This window comes from Microcaecilia unicolor, chromosome 8 (assembly GCF_901765095.1).
Source record: "Microcaecilia unicolor chromosome 8, aMicUni1.1, whole genome shotgun sequence".
Classification (NCBI taxonomy): Eukaryota; Metazoa; Chordata; class Amphibia; order Gymnophiona; family Siphonopidae; genus Microcaecilia; species Microcaecilia unicolor.
Genome location: NC_044038.1, coordinates 48,247,030 through 48,272,902, shown reverse-complemented (window position 1 = coordinate 48,272,902; position 25,873 = coordinate 48,247,030). Strand labels below are relative to the sequence as shown.

General features: G+C 42.3%; 1 protein-coding gene across 4 annotated transcripts in view; it reads left to right on the top strand.

Moving 5' to 3' along the window:
* The window catches only part of RHBDF1 (rhomboid 5 homolog 1), a 224,058-nt gene that overhangs the window by 172,267 nt on the left and 25,918 nt on the right, over window positions 1–25,873 (top strand). For all 4 annotated transcript variants that reach the window (XM_030212218.1, XM_030212219.1, XM_030212221.1 and 1 more), the window contains 8 exons: window positions 2,344–2,557; window positions 11,811–12,017; window positions 12,856–12,978; window positions 15,592–15,752; window positions 17,323–17,574; window positions 20,594–20,705; window positions 24,064–24,138; window positions 24,593–24,754. In XM_030212218.1, the coding sequence (XP_030068078.1) occupies window positions 2,344–2,557; window positions 11,811–12,017; window positions 12,856–12,978; window positions 15,592–15,752; window positions 17,323–17,574; window positions 20,594–20,705; window positions 24,064–24,138; window positions 24,593–24,754 (1,306 nt within the window). The remainder of the gene's footprint in view (window positions 1–2,343; window positions 2,558–11,810; window positions 12,018–12,855; window positions 12,979–15,591; window positions 15,753–17,322; window positions 17,575–20,593; window positions 20,706–24,063; window positions 24,139–24,592; window positions 24,755–25,873) is intronic.

Genomic DNA, 25,873 nt, shown 5'->3' with positions numbered 1-25,873 from the left:
TAACATTTCCACCTCCATGCTTGACAGTGGGGACGGTGTTCTTTGGGTCATAGGCAGCATTTCTCTTCCTCCAAACACGGCGAGTTGAGTTCATGCCAAAGAGCTCAATTTTTGTCTCATCTGACCACAGCACCTTCTCCCAATCACTCTCGGCATCATCCAGGTGTTCACTGGCAAACTTCAGACGGGCCGTCACATGTGCCTTCCGGAGCAGGGGGACCTTGCGGGCACTGCAGGATTGCAATCCGTTATGTCGTAATGTGTTACCAATGGTTTTCGTGGTGACAGTGGTCCCAGCTGCCTTGAGATCATTGACAAGTTCCCCCCTTGTAGTTGTAGGCTGATTTCTAACCTTCCTCATGATCAAGGATACCCCACGAGGTGAGATTTTGCGTGGAGCCCCAGATCTTTGTCGATTGACAGTCATTTTGTACTTCTTCCATTTTCTTACTATGGCACCAACAGTTGTCTCCTTCTCGCCCAGCGTCTTACTGATGGTTTTGTAGCCCATTCCAGCCTTGTGCAGGTGTATGATCTTGTCCCTGACATCCTTAGACAGCTCCTTGCTCTTGGCCATTTTGTAGAGGTTAGAGTCTGACTGATTCACTGAGTCTGTGGACAGGTGTCTTTCATACAGGTGACCATTGCCGACAGCTGTCTGTCATGCAGGTAACGAGTTGATTTGGAGCATCTACCTGGTCTGTAGGGGCCAGATCTCTTACTGGTTGGTGGGGGATCAAATACTTATTTCCCTCTGCAGAATGCAAATAAATTCATATACTTTCCACAATGTGATTTTCCGGATTTAATTTGTGATGTGCTATCTCTCACTGTTACCAATAACCTACCCTTCAATTATGGGCTGCTCATGTCTTTGTCAGTGGGCAAACTTACAAAATCAGCAAGGGATCAAATACTTATTTCCCCCACTGTACATCTATTGCACAATATTTATTTCCTGGGACCAGACTTCCAAGATTTACTATAACGAGAGAACACGTTAATTTGGTAATTCTCGTCTTGTCTGCTCTCTTAGTTGTGCAAGGATTTTGATTGTCCAGCTTCTTTGTGTGGAACCCGCATTGAACTGGGAAGTATTGTGGGCTACATAAATAAAATGTTACGTTATGTTAAAAGGGAGAGAAATCCATTGGGAAAAAATGCATTAATGAAAACTTTTGCCAAGTGTAGTAGGATTTTTATCTGAAAGAACTAAAGGACTGTCCACCCGATTCTATATATGGTGGCTAAAGTTGAGTGCAAAAATTGGCAGTGTGGCCAAACTACATGTAACTTAATTGATTAAAAAGTCAATCAGTGCTGATAATTGACCGATAACTAGCAATTATCAGTGCTAATTGGCGCTAATTAGAACTTATATGTACAACTTTCTAAGCGTATTGGGCTAGATTCTATATATCACACCTAAAAAAATTGGCACTATATGCCTGGGCGTGTTCTATAAAGTACACCTTAAATTATACGATTTATAGAATACGCCAAGCGCCTGGCCGCCCAACTAAATTTAGTCGTGGGAAGTTATGCCAAGTAAAACTTGGTGTAAATGCTTGTTGTGGTCTAAATTAGCATGAGGGTTCTCAATCCAATCCTTAGAACACACCCAGCCTTCAGGTTTTCAGGATATCCACAATAAATATGTATGAGAGAGATTTGCATATAATGGAGGCAGTACATGTAAATTTAACCCATGCATATTCATTGTCGATATCCTGAAAAAACATGAATGGCTGGGTGGTGTCCTGAGGACTGGATTGAGAACCCCCATGCTAATTTAGACATCAACAAACATTTACACCAAGTTTACTTGGCATAACTTCCCTTGACTAAATTTAGTTGCATGGCCGGGCGCTTGGCATATTCTATAAATCGTATAAATTTAGGCGTACTTTATAGAATACGCCCAGGCATATAGTGCCAATTTTTTAACTAGCAGGCTGTGAATGCACTGGTATTAACATCGGGCAGGTACCACACGCAAATGGTAATAATAGCACACAACCTGCAAAAAAGAAAGTGTGAAAACCCTCAAAAAGTGCTATGTGAAATCTGCAGTTATTGCATGGTAGAATCTCATGTTACAATGTGTTAACTGCACATTTTAGCACACTTCGGTAAAGTAAATGGCCCCTAAATTTCAGAATCAGAAAAAAACCCCCACAGTGCTTTGCACAAGGCTTTAGGAAATGTTTACTTTCCCAGAACTGGCCAGAAATTGATTTGTCAGGCAAAAGGTGTGTTGTTTGAAAATTGCACAAGCATACTGCATGAAAGTTAAATCTGGCCAAGGCCCCTCGCATGCATTAACATTGTATTGTATTTCAGGGGCACAGCAGACTGGTTTGGAGTAAGCAAGGAGACTGATGCCACCCAGAAATGGCAAAGGAAGAGCATTCGTCATTGCAGCCAACGCTACGGGAAACTAAAACCGCAGGTGATCCGGGAAATGGATCTGCCAAGCCAGGATAACATCTCTCTCACCAGTACAGAGACTCCGCCTCCACTCTATGTGGGCTCCACCCAGCTTGGCATGCAAAAGGTGATATCATTCATGGTTGTTGTTGTTGTAGGGTTTTTTTTTTCTAATCAGTTTTTGATTTACTTGCAGACGAGAAATAGCTGACTGTTAAATTAGGGCTTTCCAGATCTGTCCTAGAGGCCTCCCAGTCAATCTGGTTTCCAGATATTCATAATGACCCTGTAAGAGATAAACCTAGTATCTGCACATTTACCTCATACATATTCATTGGAGATTTCCTGAACACCTGACTGGCTGTAGGATGCCCGGGACAGATTTGAGACGCTCTGTGTTAGATGTCTTTTGATTTAGTGTTGGTGAAGAAGTGAAAAGAATAGTGAGCTGCTTGGAATCACAGGAGCTAGTGCCTGTGTGTGAAATCACTGCATAATACACTCTTAAAAGAGGGATGCAACAGTGCTGTGAACCACATTGTACCTAAATCACCCAAGAGAGCACAGGCTGCCCTGGGATCCATATGTCCTACCGGATCCTCAGTTGAAATGTAGAGGGGGAAGATAAAGGGATTTTGGATTTAGTTCACACCTTTTTCAGTTGTAGCCCAAGGCAACCTACGTCTTTGATTGTTTTCTACCTGGTTGATCTATAAGTCTTTGCCACCACTTGAAACATCTGCCAAACACCTTTCCTTAGGCTTATGAAACCAAGCAATGGAACTTTTCAGGCAAACAGCACAAACTTCCCTAAAATTCCAGCTGTGTAACCAAACCAAGTATCGTCCTGAAACGACACATCACATGTTCAAAAACATGTAGCTGTCACTCGTTCTGCTAAAAAGTATGCCTAACTGTTTTCAGTATAATTTCCTTAGTGAAGTGGACTCATGACACTGGCCGCTCGATACAAGTGGTCGTCATCAGAGTTCATCCCTTATAACGTAATTTCACAGTCTTCAAAGCTGATCCTGGTTCAGGGACCCTCAAGGGGTGAAAAAGTAATTTCAGTGATTTGTTATTTGCAACATGTTTTGCGTATGCAGTGCACTAAGTATTGAAGGCTTGGTTTAATGTTTTCATATCTTGGTTGGTGGACTTGTCCCATAATAAATGAATTGATTTACCAAACTTTTTTTTTTTGATTCAGATTAATATTTAAGATGAGCGCAAAGTTACTAAATTCTGAAGGATGTACAGTCTCCAATTCCCCTTGCCTTTGGGCAAATCTGCTGATGTCTTATTCTCCCTGTGCCTGGGTATGATTTTGAAAACGCCCTTGGTGATTACAGCCATTATTTTAGAAACATATGTGATTCATGGAGCAAAAGTGACTGCCATACACTGCCATTCACTTTGAATGGGCTGTGTCGGCATTGCCACATGGCTTAGTAAACAAAGGGGATGGTGACTGGCTATACACTCATTCTACACAAAGGGAACATGTTTTGTCCTTCGCTGAGGTGATTGACATGCAGTTTAAACCAGAGTATAGAACATCACTACGAGAAGACTTGGAACTCTTGAACCAAAATCTTCTTTAATGTAGCAATCAAAGAAGGAAAAATAACTTACACTTCAGATGTGCTGAACAAGATTTTTTCCCTTGCAGACTAGAAGTCTATTCTCCACCAACTCGCTTTCCCTGCAAGAGAGAAACTGGGAGTAATTCAAGAACATGCTGCTTAATGATGCTGTTTATATTTTTACACTGATAAAATCTTGATAGCTTCACAGTAGCTTGAAGGGGGTCATACAGCAAAATACAGCATAGGCAGTTTCAGTTCACAGAGGAGATATGCTGTAGACTAACTCTACAGACCCATGGGGAGAGAAAAGGGGGGGAGGGGCAACTAGCCCAGCATGCACAAAGAACAAGGCAAGCCAATAGAATGAGTCCCATAAAACACAGGGATCTGGGACATGTGCTCTGAAAGAGCCCATCATAGGGAACTATGGGATTACAGGGATTTGTAGTTCAAGGGCACAACCTTATTTAAAGATACAGGCAATGTAATCTTACTGAAAATGCTCCCTGCCTCCATGCAAATGGGGGCAGAACAGAACACATGTGCAGTGGCGTACCAAGGGGGGGGGTGGTGGGGGCGGTCCGCCCCGGGTGCACGCCGCTGGGGGGTGCCGCAGCGCGCCCCTGCTTCTCCGAGTTCGCTAAACTTTGTTCATTCGCTGTACCCCCTAATTCTGTAAACTTGCATGTTCAAATTTCCAAATAGCATGCAAATTTGCACATGCAAGTTATAGAATGATGATTAGCTGTTGGAGTTAACAGCCAACTATTGGCTCTAATTGGACTTAATTGGTGCTAATTGGCACCAGTTAGCAGTTATGCATGTAACTGCACTTAGTTAGTATTCTGTAAGTTGCATGCTGAATTCCCAAGTGTGGATCTGGGAGGGGCATGGGTGGGTCAGGGTCTTGTCATGCACTTAAGCTTGCAGATTGTAGACTACTATCATTTATGTGCTTACCCCCTAATTCTGTAAAAGTCGCCAAAAGTTGTGTGCACAAATTTGGGCGTGCACCCAATTTGCACATGCAATTTAATTAAATAACAAGCTAATTAGAGCCAGTGATTTTTTTTTCACAAGCAATTATTGGCACTAATTAAATTTAATTGAACTTGCGTAAATTTAGGAACAGGATTCGCACCTAAATTTTACATGCAAATTGAAAAAGGGGATGCAGAAATAGGAGGGGCATGGGCAGAATGCGGGCGTTCGTGAAATTAACATGCATTGTTATAGAATAATGAGAATATGTGCCTAATGTAGGTGCATATTGAATAAACATCTTATATTAAATGTAAAATTCGTTAGTTTACAATTTACTGTATAGCATCAATGGGCTATACAATATAGTTGGTGGAAATGGCTACGCCTTAAGTTAGGCATGATTTCCCGGCATAAGCGCTAGTCTATAAACCATGCCTAACTTTAAGAGCAGCTTATAGAATAGTGCTTTTTTTTAGCGCCATATATAGATTCTAGCACTTATAATTAGATGTAAGCATTTATGCCAGCCTTTGAGTTGGCGTAAGTGCTCGTGCCTAAAGTTAGGTGCGTAAATGCGGGCTTATACTAGTATTCTATAATGACATTTGCACACAGAACCGCTGTTACAGAATTCTTGCTTAGCGTGCATCATCCCGGCGCTTAAGTTTTGGTGCTCTTTTGAGAATTTATCCCATAGGGTTAGTAGATTCTATATATCGTGCCGAGATTTCTGCATGGAAATCGAAGCGTATTCTATAAAGTACGCTTTAACTTAGGGATACTTTATAGAATACATCAAGTGCTGGTCTACGCAATTTAATTTAGTTCTGGTCAATTACGCCAGTTTAAATCCCAATGCCGAAATTAGGCGCAGAGCAGGTGCATTCTATAACAACGTGCATAGATTTTAGAAATGCCCATGACCTGCCCATTTCATGCCCATCACCATGTCCACTGTTTATTAATGTGACTTAGAATTTACACGTATCACGTTGCAGAATACGCGTAGCAAGTATTGTGCGTAAATTCTAATTAATGCCAATTAGTGCTGATAATTGCTTGTTAACATCCAATTATCAATGCTGATTAGCTCGTTAACTAATTAAGATATGAGCACGTTATGGAATACGCATTGATTACCATGCAGAAATCTCTGTGCGATATATAAGTACATAAGTATTGACATACTAGGACAGACCGAAGGTCCATCAAGCCCAGCATCTGGTTCCAACAGTAGCCAATTCAGGTTACAACTACCTGGCAAGATCCCAAAACAGTACAATACATTTTTTACTGCTTATATATTACAGAATGACAAGGGGATGGGGACCCGCAGTAACCATGGGGACGGGGACAGATCCCACGGGGTGGGGATGGGGACAAACATTGTCCCTGTGTCACTTTTTACTTGGAAGCCTGTTAATAAACTGGACTGTTATTTATGTTTGATTGATACAGACAACAATATTTTTATTTTTTGGAAAAACAAGCAAACATGCTGGCCACAGCTAGGAAAATTTGTATGGGGGATCCTGTACATCCTGCTGCCACCACATCTTCTAAGAAGACATCTTCTATTGCAGGAGGGACTATGGAAGACAGGAGAGCTAGACTGAACCCTGAGATTGTTGATGACTTCTTATTCATCCATAGAATAAAAAATCATAGCAGTGCTTCATAGGGCATATTTCTCCCCTCTAGGGCATACAGAATGGGTTGTATTTTAACAGGATGGATTAGGATACTTTGGGGTAGTAGAAGTCAGCTATTGTTGGAGTTGGAAGGGTAGAGGGTGGTAGTGGCAGGAAGGTTTATTGTAGTTGCTCATTGTTATTATTGTTTTCTATTTGTAATTTATACACAACAGTTGCACAGCATATTGTTCCTTTTTGTACTTTAATAAAAAGATTTAAATATAAAATCATAAGTGTTTGAGGCTTCTGCAGATGAGAACAGAGCCCATGGGGATGGGGTGGGGACGGGGACAGAACCTGCGGGGACGGGGCCTGTGGGGATGGGTGGGGACGGAAACAGAACCCATGGGGATGGGGCGGGGGACAGATTTTATCCCCGTGTCATTCTGTACAGCTCAAGATAGTGTCTATTTGTAAAGTGGTTGATGTACACCTCTGCATCATCAGAGCCTTTTCTAAAACACCACCAGAATTGAGCACATCCCATCTCTATGTTCTCTATAAAATGGGGCTGTTTGTTTTCTTGTGATTACACTGTAGCAATAATTTGTGAGACTGTTATCTTAGCGCAAGCTGAGTAAAGAGTGGTGTCCCAGTGATTTTCAGGCGGTAGACTTCTTTCCACTGCCGTGGGTGATTAGGTGTGATATCTCTGCTCGGTTGTATGTGCACAGAAATAAATGCTCTATTTTTAGGGCTGCTCTGGTGGAAACGTAAACAAAGAGACAGGAATGTGAGGAAAAATAAAGCTGTCTAACCGTGAAAGGTTTGAGCATGTTCAAATCTAAGTTTAGTCATTTGTGTGTGCATTACTGAATGGTGGGCAGACTGGAAGGACCATGCAGGGGTTTATCTGCTGTCATTTACTATGTTTACGATGGGGCTAATTTTCAAAGCACTTGGGGGGGGGGGTTACTAAGGTGTGTTAGCGTTTTTATAAAAATCAGCTGGCGCTAAACTCTGAGATGGCAGCTGATTTTTAGTGCAAGCTAAAAACGCTAACACACCTTAGTAAAAGACCCCTTTAGAGTTATAAAGTTCCATAGGATACTATCCCCGAGATTCTATATGGCACGCCTAGAGATCCATGCTGAAATCTAGGCGTATCCTAAAACAATGCACGTAACTTAATTGGCTTAACAGCTAATCAGCGTTGATAACAGCACTTAACAAGCAACACTGAGCACTTATTGGCAATAATTAGAATTTATGCACACAACAGGGTATTCTGTAATGAGCTGTGCCTAAATTCTAATGTGCACAGTTCAAAAGGAGCATGGCTGTCTTCAAATCTAAGCTAAAAGCCCACCTTTTTGATGCTGCTTTTAACTCCTAACCCTTATTCACTTGTTCAGAACCCTTATTTTATCATCCTCACTTTAATATTCCCTTATCTCTTATTTGTCCTGTTTGTCCTAATTAGATTGTAAGCTCTGTCGAGCAGGGACTGTCTCTTCATGTTCAAGTGTACAGCGCTGCGTACGTCTAGTAGCACTATAGAAATGATAAGTAGTAGTAGTAGTAGTAGTATGGGTGGGGAAATGGGCATTTCGCGGACATTCCAAAATTTACGTGTGCAGTTATAGAATATGGCCTAGTGTGCGTAAATCTACACGCAGGGATTTAGGCCACATTTTCATTGGCCTAAATGGACGTGCATTGTTTTAGGCACTAGGATTTCCGCCTAAGCGTATTCTATATATTGCGCCTAAATCTAGGCGCAGCTTATAGAATATAATCTTAGGCAGAAATTTTTATTGCGCAGATTTTTTAGGTGCCTTATATAGCATCTGGCCCTATGTAATTTTGTAAAGTGCTTTGAAAATATGCCTCTATGTCACTATGGCCCCTTTTACCAAGCTGCAGCAAAAGGGGGCCGGCGTTGGCGCGTGTTTTACACATATGCTGAGGCCTCCTTTTACCGCAGCTGGCAAAAGGGAATTCTTCCTACAGGAAATGGCCAGGTGGCAAGTAAAGCACTAGCTGCGCAGCTATTTTTTTTTTTTTTGGGGGGGGGGGGGCCCTTATGGCCACCCATTGAGGTGGCAGTAAGGGCTCCTGCATTAACCCGGTGGTAACCTGCCTGCACACGGCACTGCCTGATCCGCTGGGTACACTCCAGCGCTACAAAAATAAATACATTTTTGTAGCACCGGAAATGATGGCATGCTATGGGTGGGAAGTACTGCCGGGATGCTGCGGTAGCCCAGTGGTACTTTCTGTACAGCGAGCGGTAAGCCCGCATTGGGCTTACCACCGCTTAGTAAATGGAGCCCTATATTACGGCAGGATTGCAAAGTACAAAAACAAAACAAAAACATTAAAAAAACTAGGAAGTAAAATTGGATAATTCCAAATTGAGTTGACAGTTTTATAATGTGTACTTACTTACAATTAGGCACCTGGTAGGAGCCTAGTCTATAAAGGAATGAGGCACCTACTTTCCAGTATAGAATACTAACCTAACTGGCTACATATGGTCTAGACTTTAGGTGCAAGCATGTAACAGCAGCCCTGGAGCTACTGTAAGTGTGACTAGCTAAATGCCGAAGGTATATGTGTACTTTGTAGCATTCTGTAAGGTACGCATATAAAGCATGTGTCACCCAGGCGTATGTCAGATACACACATGTTTACAGAATAGAGTTTAGATGATGATTTTGTCATCTATGCGTGTAAATGCACCCATAATGGTAGCACCTGTTTTATAGAATTCTTCCCTTTCAAAGGCAGTTCTGTAAATTAGGCGCTCACATTTATACATGATGTATAAACGTGTAAACACATGTAAATGTTTAGAATAATGATATATATGTGTGCACATCTAATGCCAATATTCTTCCAAATTGCTATTCGGCAAATATCTGCTTAAATTACATAGTGATTATTTGCAAAGAGGGGCAAAGCATGGGCAAGGCATAGGTGGGGCACCCACCAGATCACTGTAAGCTGTGTATGTTCCTTCCACATTTAGGCATCTGCACTTAATTTTGAATCATCCAATTTTACTTCCTGGTTATTATTATTTTTTTTAATCTTTAATTTTTTTTTTACTTTGCAATTCTAACTTAATGCACATCCAGATGACTAAACCTAGGAGAAGCAGGTGTGATATGATACAGATGTTCAAATATCTAAAAGGTATTAATTCACAAACACACATTTTCCAAAGACGGGAAGGCAGTAGAACTATAGGACGTGCATTGAGGTTGAAAGGGGGCAGACTCAGGAATAATGTCAGGAAGTATTTTTTCACTGAGAGGGTGGTAGATACCTGGAATGCCCTCCTGCAGGATGTAGTAGAGATACAAACAGTAACAGAATTAAAAAATGCATGGGATATCCAAAGGAATCCTGTTTAGAAGGAATGGATCCAAAGAAGCTTAGTGGAGATTAAGTAGGAAAGCCAGTGCTGGGCAGACTTCTACAGTCTGTGCCGTGATTGAGGCTGAATAGATTTGGGTGGGCTGGAGCTTTCCTGGGACTTTAACAACATCTTCAGAAATTTTAGAACAAGGCCAGTGCCGGGCAGAATTCTATGGTCTATGCCCTAAAATAGTAAGGACAAATCATGATCAGGTGATAACATCATCGTACTAAATCAGATGACCCTACGTCAGACTTCAAGTAGGGTCATCTGATTTAGCGCAATGATGTTATCATGCCGGAAGCTGGAGGAAGCCAGGGTGTACCTGACGCTCTAATGAGGCTGCTTAAGGTCTCCTGCAGAACTTAAAAGAAACACGGCCTGTGTTGAGACCAAAGAGAGATGTTGAGTTGTTGTTGGAACATGTGAAAGCATCCAGATGGAGTCCAACTAAGAGATGTGCCTTTGATGGACTTTGTCTCAGCTGCTGCTGTGAAAGATTATAGGATAACGTGGATGTGGCAGTGCATTCAGAGTACAAGATTGTCACCCATCGAATTCACATGATTTATTATTACTGCTTGGACAAATGATTTGGCAGCATAAGTTGAATACGCTGTTGCGTTGAGATTACAGGATCATTTCCAGGTGGACATACAGTGTTGGAATACGCTGTTACGTTAAGATTATGAGATCATCCTCAGGTGGACATACAGCGTTGGACATTATTGCAGCTGGTTTGGGGGAATTTGTTTATGGAAAAATGTTAGGAGGGACTTTATCGGGTGTGCATGAATGTAATGAGTTAAAGTTCAATAAATACAACAAATGTTACAGTTGATATTATTGAATGTATATATGTGAAGTTAATATTTAAGTTAATATTAGTCAAATAATATGAACAATGAATATGCATGAGATAGAGCTACATACACTGCTCCACTGTATGCAGATTTATTCATAACAACATAGGTCAGACCCATAGCCATGCATATTCATTGGGGATATCCTGAAAACCCAACTGGGAAGACTGGTTTGGGAATCACTGTCATAGAGAGTATAGTTGAGCTCATGCTCATTCACCCTCTCTCCCCCACTCCCCCGTCCCAGGAGGCTTCACTGCACTATCGGTGTGATATCCTTGGGCTCTGTCTGTCCCGACAAACAGATGTGGGGTCAAGATCTTCAACTCCAGCAGCTGGGACTAGAGGAGTAATCTGGTAGTTAGCTTCCCTGGTTCTCAGCCTGCTATTCTATTTTCAAATCTCACTTCTGCTCCTTATGATCTTGGCCAAGTCACTTAATCCTCCATTATCTCAGGTACAAACCTAGATTGTAAGCTGTCTGAGGTCAGGAAAATACTTTACTTGCATGTAACTCACCTCGATGTATGACTAAAACAAGCTTCCCAAGAACACCTGAAGATCCCCTACTAATTTCTATATATCCTGCAAGCTGGCAGCAGGTGCACATATGTGGAATGCGTTTTGCATATTTATGATCGGATACAATTGCATTGCTACACTGGGTGTGTCTCGGTCCTCAGCCGGAGGAATCACCTGTAAATGGAACGAGAAGAATCCAGTTCCCACGACCATTTAACCTTTGTCCTCATTGCCAAAGAGGATGGCAGTGGTTAGCAAGTGTAAACACATCTTTTGAGCGGTGCTCTTTGGCACACATTTGGTGACATTGGATTATGTTCTCTTGTGACATTATGTTCTCTTGTTTCCATTTTGCTTGTAGATTATTGACCCTTTAGCACGAGGACGCGCTTTCCGCATGGTGGAGGACAGCGAAGGCTACAGCATGCCACGTACTCCAATCACACCTGGGGCAGCCTCTCTTTGTTCCTTCACCAGCTCCCGGTCCGGATTCAATCGCTTGCCCAGGAGGCGAAAAAGGGAGTCTGTGGCCAAAATGAGTTTCAGAGCTGCAGCAGCACTTGTAAAGGTGGGTGATACATTGTAAAAGGGAGTCGGGGGCTGTTTATCCCCAGAACATCTAGAGGTGAAGGGAGGAGGCTGCATTTTAAGGGCCTGAAATGTATTTATAGTAACTAGGTCTATAGGGCGTGTGATGCCATCAGATGACACACATTCTCAGGTTACTGTCATGAACCCGAGTTGAGTGCTCTAGCTTAGTCAGAGGAAAATTAATTGTGTCTTTATAAAGGTATTCACTGCTCTCCTTTTGTGCTGTATATACAACTTGAAAGCAGCTGTGCCTCCCATTGTGGAAAAATGAAAACAAATACAGACCGAAAGGCCCGTCCAGTTCATACAAACTATTTCCTGTTCCACAAGTCCCAATTCTGACACACTCTAGGACAGGGGTGATGCCCACACCCCCAAGAAGTGCAGGAAGAGGTCAAATGGCGTGCAGAGAAGGGTCTCGAATGGCATGAGGAAGATTGGACTGAGGGTTCCACAGAAATAAGACACCCCCCCCAAACAAAAAAAATGACCCATTACATTTCTATAAAAAAAGATGTTTCAGCTTCTGTAGCATTGAAAAATTAATGGAATGAGATGAAACTTGACATATACTTAACTGTACTTAAAGAACTTGCCTTTAGTTTGGACAGCCATTTATTTATCCCAGCTGACCCTGTACCACCCATCTTGTCCCCATCTATATATCTGCACTTGGTCCCTCAGCTATATGGTAAGCTGTTATTGTAGAAAAGCATTACTATCATAGCAATGTTATTTGAATGTTCTAATTGTGTGCTTATTAGATATTTCATTAGTATTATGCTTACATCATATTATATCGTGTTTGGTTATAGGGCCGCTCTGTGAAAGAAAGCACTTTGAGAAGGGCTCAGAGACGCAGCTTTACCCCTGCTAGTTTCATGGAGGAGGACACTGTGGACTTTCCCGATGAACTGGATACTTCATTCTTTGCAAGGGTGAGAGACAGACACAGCAAATTCTAATGAGATGAGCTGCGGCTGCTAGCTGATGACAAGGACAGCGAGCAGGGCCGGCTTAACCATGAAGGCAAATTAGGTGGCAGCTTAGGGTAGCAGCTTCTGAGGGGCGGCAAAGAGCAGCTATCGTCAAAGCAAACAATAGGTACTGATTGGCACACAAAACAATTTAGGGTCGATATTAAGCATTATCTAAGTGGGTAGTAGAGGCTGAACTAGCAGGGATCTGATATTCAGAAGTAGTTAATTAGGCAGTGCTGCTGAATATTGGCTCTGACTGCTGCGGTACTGCCTTTGTATCCCCTCACCCACCAACACATTCCCCCCTCCAAAAAAAAACCCCAAAACCCAGTAAGTACAAGGTAGTGAGAAACATAAATGAAGGAAAAAGCAAGAGAGGTACAAAGTAGCATAAAACCTAGAAATCATCACACCCCCTTCCCCCCCCCCCCCATTCCCCCCTCCTTCTACCGACCACCCTCAAAATTCAAAAACTGCAGAGAGCCTGTACTCTTAGTTCTCACCATTGTACACAATAAATGAAATTCTACTACTACTACTTATCACTTCTATAGCGCTACAAGGCATACGTAGTGCTGTACACCATACACGAAAAAGACAAGCTAAATAAGACAGGTGAACAGACAGAACATCATCCCCCAACTTCCTAGTTCCAACCCCACCCAAAACAACAATAACTTCTGCTCATTTTCATTTCATGACATTCAACCACATGCAATATGTCGTTGCCTTTCCCTAATGTGCCTTCTTTTACCCATAGAAAATATAGGTGGGCTTGCAGGTATGTATAGGTTGGTGACGCCATCATCCTGCTTATGTTTGCATTGTCAAAATTGCATGCTGGTTTATTCAGTGCAAAATATCTGCAGAAACAGCAGGTGCAGATCTCGGGGGGGGTATGTTATCCCATGGCAATTTTCAAAGGAAAATATGCAAAAACAAGGAAAAATACCACAAACTTTGCAGCTACTTGCATTATTTTGGAAATTGCCCTTGATGGGGGTGATTTTAGAAAGGATTGTTTGCTCGTGCAGTGTGTTTTACACATGGAAAATAGCTCTGACAAAATCATTCACAGGTATATGTGTGTAAAAGGTGGCAGATGAAGTTCAGTGCTGACAAGTGCAAAGTGATGCATGCGGGTAAGAGGAACCCGAATTACAGCTATGTCATGCAAGGTTCCGCGTTAGGAGTTACGGACCTAGAAAGGGATCTGGGAGTAATCGTTGATAAAACGTTAAAAACATCTGCCCAGTGTGCTACTGTGGCTAAGAAAGTGCACAGAATGTTGAGTATTATTAGGAAAGGGATGGAAAACAAACACGAGGATGTTATAATGCCGTTGTATCGCTCCATGGTGCGACCGCACCTCGAATATTGTGTCCGATTCTGGTCGCCGCATCTCAAAAAAGATATAAAGGAATTAGAAAAGGTGCAGAGAAGGGCAACGAAAATGATAAAGGGAATGGAACGACTTCCCTATGAGGAAAGGCTGAGAAGATGATATGATAGAAGTCTACAAGATAATGAGCAGAGTAGAGCGGACAGATGTGAAGCGATTGTTTACACTTTCAAACAACAACAAAACCAGGGGACACAAGATGAAGCTAGAATATGGTAGATTTAAAACAAATAGGAGAACGTTTTTCTTTACTCAACGTGTAGTTAGGCTGTGGAACTCGTTGCCTGAGAATGTAGTGACAGCAGCTGGCCTTACAGAATTTAAAGGGGGTTTGGACAGATTCCTGAGGAAAAAGTCCATTGAACATTAATTTTTTTTTTTTTTTGGGGGGGGGGGGGGGGGTTGCCGGGTTTTTGAAGCCTGGATTGGCCGCTGTCAGAGACAGGATGCTGGGCTTGATGGACCCTTGGTCTTTCCCAGTATGGTGGTGCTTATGTACTTATGTAAAGGTATGTACACTGAATGATTGATTCTACTGTGATGCAGTCTGGATGTGGATGTTTCTTGTGTAGAGTTTGGATGGAGTTTCACTGTCCACACATGTTTTCCATGTACAGATGCAAAGTGTCCTGGCTCGGGGTCCACGGGATAGGGATGCTCTGGAGCAAATAGCCCTGGAATGGGAGGGTGGTTCATTGGAGTCCCGGGGAAATTGTTTATGGACGAAGCAAAAAGCCACATTTTGTCATTTTTCACTAGCTAATATCAAAATAATGTTTCTTTGGATTGAATAAATGCTTGCAATAATGCAGTAGTTTCTGTAACTAGTTCCACAAAGGCGAGAAGCTTAGTTTTGCTTTAGCTCTGAATATTCAGACAGAGCGTTGCATGCCAGCACTCTCTTCAGAAGCCCAGATGTCTCACTTCCGTACTGGCCAACCCTTAAGCCTCCCTGTGGGAGCACACAGTGAGTTGGAAGATAGCTGATAACCCGTTATATCACATTGTACGTCTCCTGTTTGTACAACCCAGAATCGGAAGTGAAAGAAATGATTAGCTTGGAATGCCTTCATTCTTCCGTTGCTCCTATAGTATGGAATTGACTTGCTTCTCTTTGCTAACTCCATGGAGATCCTGGGATGTGACTTCTCTCTGCTTTTTTTGGTCAGGAAGGAGTGCTGCACGAGGAACTCTCCACCTATCCAGATGAGGTCTTTGAGTCACCCTCGGAGGCTGCCATCAAGGAGTCTGAACTGAGAGCAGAGGATCAGCCGGAACTGACAGGAGGTGCCTTAGACAAAAGTGAACTGGAGAAGAGTCACTTGATGATGTAAGTTTGCTCGTGTGTGCTGGGAGCATCCCTGGATTAGTTTCAACTATCTGAGGTTGCCAGTATTACTGTTGGGGTTGCCACCTCACTGAGGCCAACTGAAGAGACTTATCCAGTCCTGGTTTTGCTCTGTTCTTATGTGTGTACATGTTCTTATGGAATATTAGTGTAGACAAGCATTGGCGGACCTAAATGTAGGCATGCACATAGGAGCCAACTTTTCAAAATGATTGGGGATGCTGAATTTTTTTTTTTACAGGTGGTGCATTCCCCCTGTCTCTCCTCCCCCTCTCCCACCTTCCTCCGAGTTCCAGGCCCCCCTCCCTCCCAGCACATTGGACTTAATTTTATAAAGTAATTCTTAATGCATTTATGTCTTTATGTATGTGTAAAAGACCTTGGTAAAATTATCCCCCCCCACGTACAGTATGCATTGTGACAAGTAGGTGTGTACTTGTGCACGACCTGAGTATAGATGTGTTCAGGGATGTAGTTTAGTCACAGCGCGGGCAGAGGACACAAAGTACGCATCTAAGTTATAAAAGATGTACCTATATGCATACATTAGCTGTGTAAAATCACACCTACTTCCAAGCTGCTGTAAATGTGCAGCCACAATTTATTCATGATATTGGCTGCTTTTGTGCTGATATTTTGTAAAGACTCACAAATGCTTATGTGCCTTTATAAAATAGGCTTAAAACAGCTTAGGTAATCTGTAAAATTACCCTCCACATGTCTGCAGCACAGGTCAGACAACATAGGGCTGATTTCAAAGCACCTAGAATTAGATTTAGAAAGTTCCATAGGTTACTGTGTAACTTTGTAAGTCTAAGTGCTTTGAAAATATACCTCTATGTTGTATCATAGGGTGGCCTTCTTTTTTGTCATTTTGTTTGCTTTTTGATTTTAGTCAGAACCGGCCTGTGTCACCATTGACTTTCATGCAAAATTCTTGGGAGCACGTGTTCCCTGATTTATAAATGTCACTATCGCCCCCATCCTCCCACAGCTAATTCAGCCATTGCAGGAACTGTCCTTCACCAGGTGCTGCACACCACGCTTCCCTCTGGTGTCTGGTACACACACACCCTGTGTTCATGCATAGCAGACGCTAAAGAGTGATGGCTGAGATTTTCTTCCACTAGGGTGTAAACAGGGCCACATAAGTGACAAGTGCAGGACTAATCAGTTCAGGCAGTGACTGGGGCATCATTTGTAGCTGTTCTGTAATCATACCTCCCTCTTTTGCCACCTATTACAGTAGCTCTGGCGGATGTGCAGAATCTGTGGATTCCTCTGAATTCCTATTCTGGTGCTCTCCCTAGTCAGCTAGTAAATGTCTGGGTTTCCTGTCTCTCTATGACCATGGTCAGCCAGCCTGGAAATCAGGGGGCTACAGTTCCACAGTTATTGAAATATTATCATCGTGTGTTTCTTCTTCAAAAAGCAGAACTAGTTTTACAGAGGGTGGTGGGAGATAGTTGATATTTCCTCATCATTGTTTTCTATGGCTGTTTCTTGAACTTGAGTCTTGACAACTAGCCAATAAACTGCCTTTTCATTTCAGCCCATTGGAAAGAGGGTGGCGCAAGCCCAGAGAAGGAACTTTGCCACAGCCAAAAGTTCGGTTACGCCAGGAAGTGATCAGCATGAATGCACAAAAGAGGGGTCAGCGTATCACCATACCTGTAAAGAAGCTGTTTGCCAAGGAGAAAAGGCCCTATGGGCTGGGAATGGTGGGCAAGCTGACCAACAGGACCTATCGCAAACGCATAGACAGCTACGTGAAGAGGCAGATAGAAGACATGGATGATCACAGGTAAGCAGAAGCCTTCAAAAGATTGAATTAGCGATCTGAAAATTGCAAGTTGATAAGTTTGAGAAACTTTGGGTGTAGCCAAGCAAGTTGACATAAAATCATGCAATAAAATACATGCCCCCCATATTAAAAACCATTTAACCGGCCAGGAATGGCACCTTGGCCGGTTAAATGGCAATTAATCAGCTATCAGGCAGTATTCAGTAGGGGAGAGCTGGTTATCTCCCGCTAAATGTTCCCAGTTAACGCCTAGGAGATAACTGGCTATATTGAGCAATATAGCTAACTATCCCCAAATATTCAAGTCATATCCGGCTATTGTAAGCGGCCACATTGGACCACTTAAATAGCTAGTATGTCTTGTAAAAATAAACCGGATATTCAATGCCAGACACCAGAAACGGCCCGGCATTGAATATCCGGGCTGCCCACCGACCAGAGGAGTTAACTGGGCTCCCTCCCACAGCCTGAATATCGGCTCCATGATCTTTAAGAAGGACTTGACATGGGCCTGCTTCAGGAGTCCACAATTTACAAAGATCTCAAAGGGAGATGAGCACAGCTTTTCTCCCTTGAAAATACATGTGTCTAACAATCGTGGCATACATCAGGGGTTATCGGTAGCATTTCTCATTCACACAAAGTGTGCCCATGTGTACATCCCCCTTGCAGTTCCATGCTAAGCAACTTTGGCACCTAAACTATAGAACAGCATGTAGCACTTATAAACATAATTGACAATTATTGATATCTCTGACATGCATAAATGCTATTATTCTGTAATATATGTACACAGTTGGGTTGGGTTGTGAACAGTGTCTTTGTTGCATCCACAGCCCCAGGAATGGACTGATTCTGACATTTGTAAGAGTGCAGGTCAGCCCTTATGTGAAATACGATAAGGTCTTAACTGTCTTATCCCAACTCTTATTATCTGGAGTCATCCTGGAGCCCTGTTTTTGTAATCTGCTTTTTTCTGTTGTAAGCTTTCCACTTTGACTTTGATGCTTATGGCTTTCTGACTGAAGGGAGCTCTGTTGTCTATAAGGCCATTTTTTTTTAAAGAAACTTTGTGATGTGTGGCGGCTCATTTTCAAAGCACATAGACTTCCAAAGTTACATAGGTTACTATGGGGTCTCGTTTTCAAAAGAGAAAAATGTCCAAAAGGTATAAATCTGAATTTGAACATTTTTCTCACAAAAACGTCCAAATTGGTATTATGAAAATCAGTTTTTAGACATTTTTCTATGAAGTCCATCAGAAGTGTGTACAAGGGGGTGTATCAGGGGCGTGTTACGGGCGGGATCTGGGCGTTCCTAACACTTGGACGGTTTTCAAAACAAAAACATCCAGGGCTATAAGTTAGACATTTTGGTCTGTTATATTAATGAATAAGCCACAAAAAAGTGCCCTAAATGACCAGATGACCACTGCAAGAATAAAGGAATGACACCCCCTTACTCCTTCAGTGGTCACTGACCCCCTTCCCACCCCACAAAGATGTAAATGAAACAGTACACACCATCCTCTATGACAGCTTCAGTTGTTATGGCCAATCCTATTAGAGCAGCAAGTAATAGTGGTTGGTGCAGTGTACTGTAGCGAAAGTGACCCAGGCCCATAATCCACTCTAACATTACACTTGTGGTGGAAAGTGTCAGCCCCCAACCCCTCCCCTAAAATCTACTGTACCCACATGTAGGTGACACCTGCAGCCATAAGGGCTATTATAGTGGTGTAAAGTTGGGTACAGTAGGTTTGTAATGGGTTTTGGAGGGCTCACCGTACAATTTAATGGTAATGTTGAGTTGTGTACCTAGGACCTTTTATGTGAAGTCCACTGCAGAGCCCCCTAGGGTCTCCACTGCTCTGCTGGGATGCATGTGTGGCCAATCTACTTGGAAAGCTGGCTCCTTCTACACCCAATGGCTTGAGTTTTTGTGTGTGTTTTTTTTCACTTTTTTGTGTTTTTCACTTGCACTGAATGGTGTGCTGGAGCTGGTTCACACTGATTCACCAGAGCTGTTAGTTAGATTTTTAAGAATTTTGGGACCCGGTTGTTAAAGTAGCTACTTCATGTACAAAATTCACTCGGATCTGCTTCACTGGTACTGTGAGATAACTCGGTAACAAACTGTGAAGACTCAACAACACTCTCTAGCAGGGGAGCGACCATTTTCCAGTAGCAGCACAGCCATTACCAGTGGGTTTCCTGAAGAAGCCATCGCGAAACGGGTCCGTCGGGACCACACTGATTTGAGCTTTGAAGCTGGGGCTGTTTACATGAACGCTGCTTGATCCAGATAAGTCCTGGGTTTTCTCAAAATTTTGTTGCGGGACTATATCTGATGGGTTTTTGAGTTCATTATGTGAGTAAAGTTTAAACACACTAGTAAACACTAAAATTGTTTTGCAAGATAAAAATTATTAACTAAAAAAAACTTTTTCTAGGAGGTTTTTTGTGATCTGTGATTACTTTTTAACTGTGTGCTTCAAAGTCATTTGAAGAAAAACTATGTGTTCTTTTGGCCACAGTATGATGGGATCTTTTTCCTCCTTTCACTAGAGAGTGTTGTTGTTTTCACAGTTTGTTATTGAGTTATCTCAAAGTAGCTACTTTAACAACTGCCTCCCAAAATTTGGGCTTGGGTACCGTTCTGGCGTTGGCGTCCACTGTGGCTTAGGCATCTTCTCTGCCCCCTCTCTGAGCTTGCTTCTTATACTTGCATAAGTGCTAGCAAAGTTTCAAAGAGAAACCATTTCACTTGCACTTCAGGTGAATATAGATGTACCAGAATTCATTGCACCAACCGGAAGAAATGACACATAAAAATTTTATTAAACACACATACATTTATTCCTTTGATCAAATTATAGCTCCAGGAATTCCTGTGCTGAAAGTGGATAAATCTAATTACTTAGTGAAACTCGATGACAAAATGTAGCCACTCTGTGGAGTGCGGTTTTCTCCCCAAGGGATCTAACTTGCTAATTTCTCCGTGATGCCCTCTGTTTCAGGCCTTTCTTCACATACTGGATAACCTTTGTTCATTCGCTCATTACAATCCTGGCTGTCTGCATCTATGGAATTGCACCTGTTGGGTTTTCACAACATGAAACTTTAGATTCAGTAAGTTAGTTCCTTTTTTGTTCTGATCCTGTAGCATAAATTTGGTGGTTGGAAAGTATTTGCTTAACTGGTCCCAAAAAGCTGGCTAGGTTGAAACAGTCTGTGTGGGTTATTGCTCCGAACATAACTCTTTGCACCCTCAGGGGTTCAGTTTCCTCTGCACAGTCCCTCGAAAAGAACATTTTCTCTAAAAGGTTTCATCATGATTTGGGATGTGCCAGCAGAATGTATCTTCCTCCCTAATAATGCCCTTTCTCTCTCTTGATGGGACTGTCAAATACAGAAGTCTCATCATCTTTGCAAGGGTTTTGAGAATAAATAGGTGGCACTGAAAAGAGAGTCCCATATTTTTAAAGAAAAGTAACTCAATTGTTTTCCCTAGAAAGTGTTTCAATCTAGATAACATTTTGATTTAGGTTGAATTATTATTATTATTTTTTTGTTGTTGGAAAAATGAAATTTAAGTAAGTGAGGCCATAACACAGTGGAACACAACACCTATGAAATTTGCAAAACCATCTCTACCTCAATTGTGCTGCCATCTTTGTTTAGTGCTGGTAGCAATGGAGCAGTGACATGGACTTGCCCCCTTGCCTCTCTCTACCCCTTTTGAAGGGGGAACTGATACTTCCTTGTTGCTATTGTGGCTATACCTGGAAATGGCAAATTTTCTGCTCAGAATGATGACTCATTGCCTGCTTTGTTCTAAATCATGGTCCCCAAATCTGGCCCTCGAGGGACACAAATGATTCTAGTTTTCAAGATTTACACAATGAATATGCATAAAGTGTTTTCATGTGTTGCTTTCATGGAATGTTAAACTATTCCTTAGGTATTCATTGTGGAAATACTGGATGTGGCTTGCAGCAATGCTTCTCAACCCAGTCCTTGGGGCACACCCAGCCAGTCAAGTTTCAAGATATTCACAATGGATATGCATGAGAGAGATTTGCTTACACTGCCTCCTTTGATATACAGATCTATCCCATGCATTGTGGATATCCTGAAAACCTGACTGACAGGGTATGAATCAAGGACTGGGTTGAGAACCACTGGCTTACAGGATAGCCAACGTATACTTATTAACCTGTTCACAGACCAGATATGCAAACCCTGGATAGCAGACCCAGTTCAGGCTCACAGGGACTTGACTGGAGACTACATTTAAATTTATTTTGCTTAGTTAGAAGGCATACTTTCACCTGGTTTAATACTGAACATTAATTTTCAGTGTATGGTAAGCATAAGCATCACTATGAGATGGCAAACGATGGCAAGTACTATCCCCCAAAAATGGTTTCCCATCCCAGTTCCAGTGGATTGGCTCCTCCACCACTGCTGGTTTCTGCAATGTGCAGCAGCAGTAATAAAGCAATGAAGCTGCAGGACCTTCCGTTTCATGTGCGCTAATAAAGGCTTTACTGGTGTCAGTCCCACCCCCCTCTGACGTTACTTCCTGTTTTTGAGGGGTGGATTCAAGACTAGTAGAGCCTTTAACAGCATATGCAAGATAGAAGGTCTCAAGGCTTCATAAGAACATAAGAATAGCCATACTGGGCCAGACCAGTGGTCCATCTAGCCTAGTATCCTGCTTCCAACAGTGGCCAATTCAGGTCACAAGTACCTGACAGAATCTGAAATAATCGCAAGATTCATGCTTTATTATTAAGGCTGCTGTACATTGCAGCAAACAGCAGTGGAGGAAGAGGCAGCAGGGAGAAGTGAGGTGCAATAGTATATTGGGGCTGGAGGAGGAAAGTGGAGATGCTGGATTGGGGGGGGGGGAGAGAATGAAAATGGATATGCTTGCTCGCATAAGGGGATTGGGAAGCTGTGCATGGGTCAGGCAATATGGTGACAGAAGGGAGATGTTGGATTAGGTTAGGGAAGGAAGATGCTAGCTTAGGGAGAGAGAAAAAGATAGGGGAGGTTGGATAGAGTGGGAGGTGAGGGTGAGAATGAGGGAGGGAATTGTGGACCTAGTTGGGGGGGGTGGAGGGAATAGGTCACAAAGCAAGATGTTGGACCCTGAGGGGAATAGAAAGACAGAAGGAAGATGATGATGATGATGAGGGAATAGGGAGACAGAGGCAAGATGCTAAACATTGGAAAGGGGGAAATAGGGAGACAAAGAGGATGATGGATGGAGGTGGGGAGAGGACAGATGCTGGAGAAAAGGTGGGGTGACAGAGAGGAGATGCTTGATCAGGGAAGGATGGAAAGAACAGGAATATGCTTGCTCAGGGGAGAAGGGAAGATGATGGACATGGGGGGGGGGGGGGAGTGGGTGACAGAAGAGGAAAATATTGCAGGAAGAACCTTAGGAAATTGGAAGACTGGGCATCCCAATGGCAGATGAAATTTAATGTAGACAAGTGCAAAGTGATGCACATTGGGAAGAATAATATGAATCAAAATTACCTGATGCTAGGGTCCACCTTGAGGGTCAGCATCCAAGAAAAGGATCTAGGTGTCATTGTAGATAATATGCTGAAATCTTCTGCCTAGTGTGTGGCGGTGGCCAAAAAAGCAAACAGGATACTAGGAATTGTTAGGAAAGGTATGGTAAATAAGACCCAAAAATACTATAATACCTCTGTATCACTCCATGATGCAACCACACCTTGAGTATTGTGTTCAGTTCTGCTCGCCATATTTCAAAAAAGATATAGCAGAATTAGAAAAGGTTCAAAGAAGAGTGATCAAAATTATAAATGGGATGAAACTCCTCACATATAAGGAAAGGCTAAAGAGGTTAGGGCTCTTCAGCTTGGAAAAGAGATGGATGAGGGGAGATATGATTGAGGTCTACAAAATCCTGTGTAGAACGAGTAGAAGTGAATCGATTTTTTACTTGTTCCAAAAGTACAAAGCCTAGTGGATTCTCAAGGAGGTTACATGGAAATACTTTTTAAACAAATAGGAGGAAATATTTTTTCACTCAATGAATGATTAAGCTGTGGAACTCTTTGCCAGAGGATGTAGTAACAGCAGTTAGCGTATCTGGGTTTAAAGAAGTTTTGGACAAGTTCCAGGAGGAAAAGTCTATAGTATGCTATTGAGACAGACATGGGGAAGCCACTGCTTGCCCTGGGATTGGTAGCATAGAATGTTGCCACTATTTGGGTTTCTGCCTGGTATTTATGACCTGGCTTGGCCACTGTTGGAAACAGCATACTGGGCTAGATGGACCTTTGGTCTGACCCAGTATAGCTATTCTTATGTTCTAAGCCCCTGAGAACATAAAAGTATTGCGCTATACTCCAACCTTGTTGCTAATGTTGTAAACATTGCCTATAGAAACTGGTATGCCACAGATAAACACTTGGCCTACATGTCTAATGATTTTTTGCTCTAGGTACTACGAAACAGAGGCGTCTATGAAAATGTAAAATATGTTCAACAGGAAAACTTTTGGATTGGACCAAGCTCTGTAAGTTGATCCCAGTATCATTTGATTACTTGTTCTGTTACTGTTCAAGTCTGGCTAGACCAGGGGTTCTCAACCCAGTCCTCAGGATCCTGTTAAGATAAGATAAATGACATGTTAATACAGCCTCCGTTTTACTATGAAAATTAAGAAAAATACATAATACTTCAGGAATTTTGATACAAAAGAGAATATAGTGAAATAAAGACATAAGGTTTTTAGACCTATGGAACGAAGGAGACATGAGGGAGCATAAGGAAGCAAGACTGAATGAACTGGAGCAGAGGGGAGGCGAGATTTGTAGAACTGTGCATGTAGTTTGGTCCTTTGCCACTCTGTCTCTGTAGATATCTAAAGAGAATTTGTTTCTCCCCGGATTTTTCGGAATGTTTTTTTGCCACAGTGTTGTGTGTGCGTGGCTTACGCTTCTAATGAGGCTTTTAAAAATGATTTTCAGGAAGCACTAATCCATCTTGGTGCCAAGTTTTCCCCCTGTATGAGGCAGGACCAGCAGGTGCACAATTTCATTCAAAAGAACCGAAAGCGAGAGAAAGACACAGCGTGCTGCGTCCGGAACGACAAGTCTGGCTGTGTGCAGACCTCAGAGGAAGAATGCTCGGTGAGTTTCAGGGTATGCATACTGCCCCTCAGACAGGCCAAGATCTATAGAGGTTGATATTCAAACAATTGTTGCACAATTGTATAATTACAAATATGTTCAACTTCATCTGAGTTAGTTACCATCTGTCCTATATATTCCAGAAAGTTATTATTTAATATATAGATGTTCTCTATATTTTAAGAAAGGTGGCCTTGTAATGCCAAAGGGTGATAAGTACTTTTTAAGAACAGTTGCAATGCATTCTGTCTCCAAAATCTTCCGGATTTTTATACCACTCGGCTTTCCTTGATGCATTCCACCTGGCTGCAATTAACAATCTTGCTGCCAAGGGTGGATGATTAATTAAACCCTTCCTATGTAGTAACATTTCACCTGAGGGTTCTTTATACTCTAACATCAGGTACTCCATGATCTGTGCCAATGTTATTTCTAAAATTCAGATAAATAAGATTTTGTCCATACCTGTGGGTGTTGGAGTTTAACTGAGTATGAAGTAGACTGATGGCGCCACGTGAGTGGTAAATAGGGAAGGTGTTGTTAGATCTAGATATCTGCTCCTGGCAGAGGTGCATTGAGTATTGTGTTCAGTTCTGGTCATCGAATCTCAAAACAAATATAGCGGAATTAGAAAAGGTTCAAAGAAGAGCCTCCAAAATGATAAAGGGGATGGAACTCCTCTCCTATGAGGAAAGACTAAAGAGGTTAGGGCTTTTCAGCTTGGAAAGGATACTGCTGAGGGGGGGGGGGGGGGGGGGGGGAGGGGTATGATAGAGGTCTACAAAATTCTGAGTGGTGTAGAATGGGTAAAAGTGAATCAATTTTTTACTCTTTCAAAATGTACAAAGACCAGGGGACACTCGATGAAGTTACATCGAAATACTTTTAGAACATATAGGAAGAAATATTTTTTAACTCAATGAATAGTTAATCTCTGGAACTTGTTGCCAGAGGATGTGGTAACAGCGGTTGGCATATCTAGGTTTAAAAAAGGTTTGGACAAGTTCCTGGAGGAAAAGTCCTTAGTCTGCTATTGAGACAGACATGGAGAAGCCACTGCTAGGCCTGGGATTGGTAGCTTAGAATGTTGCTATCTGGGTTTCTGCCACGTACTTGTGT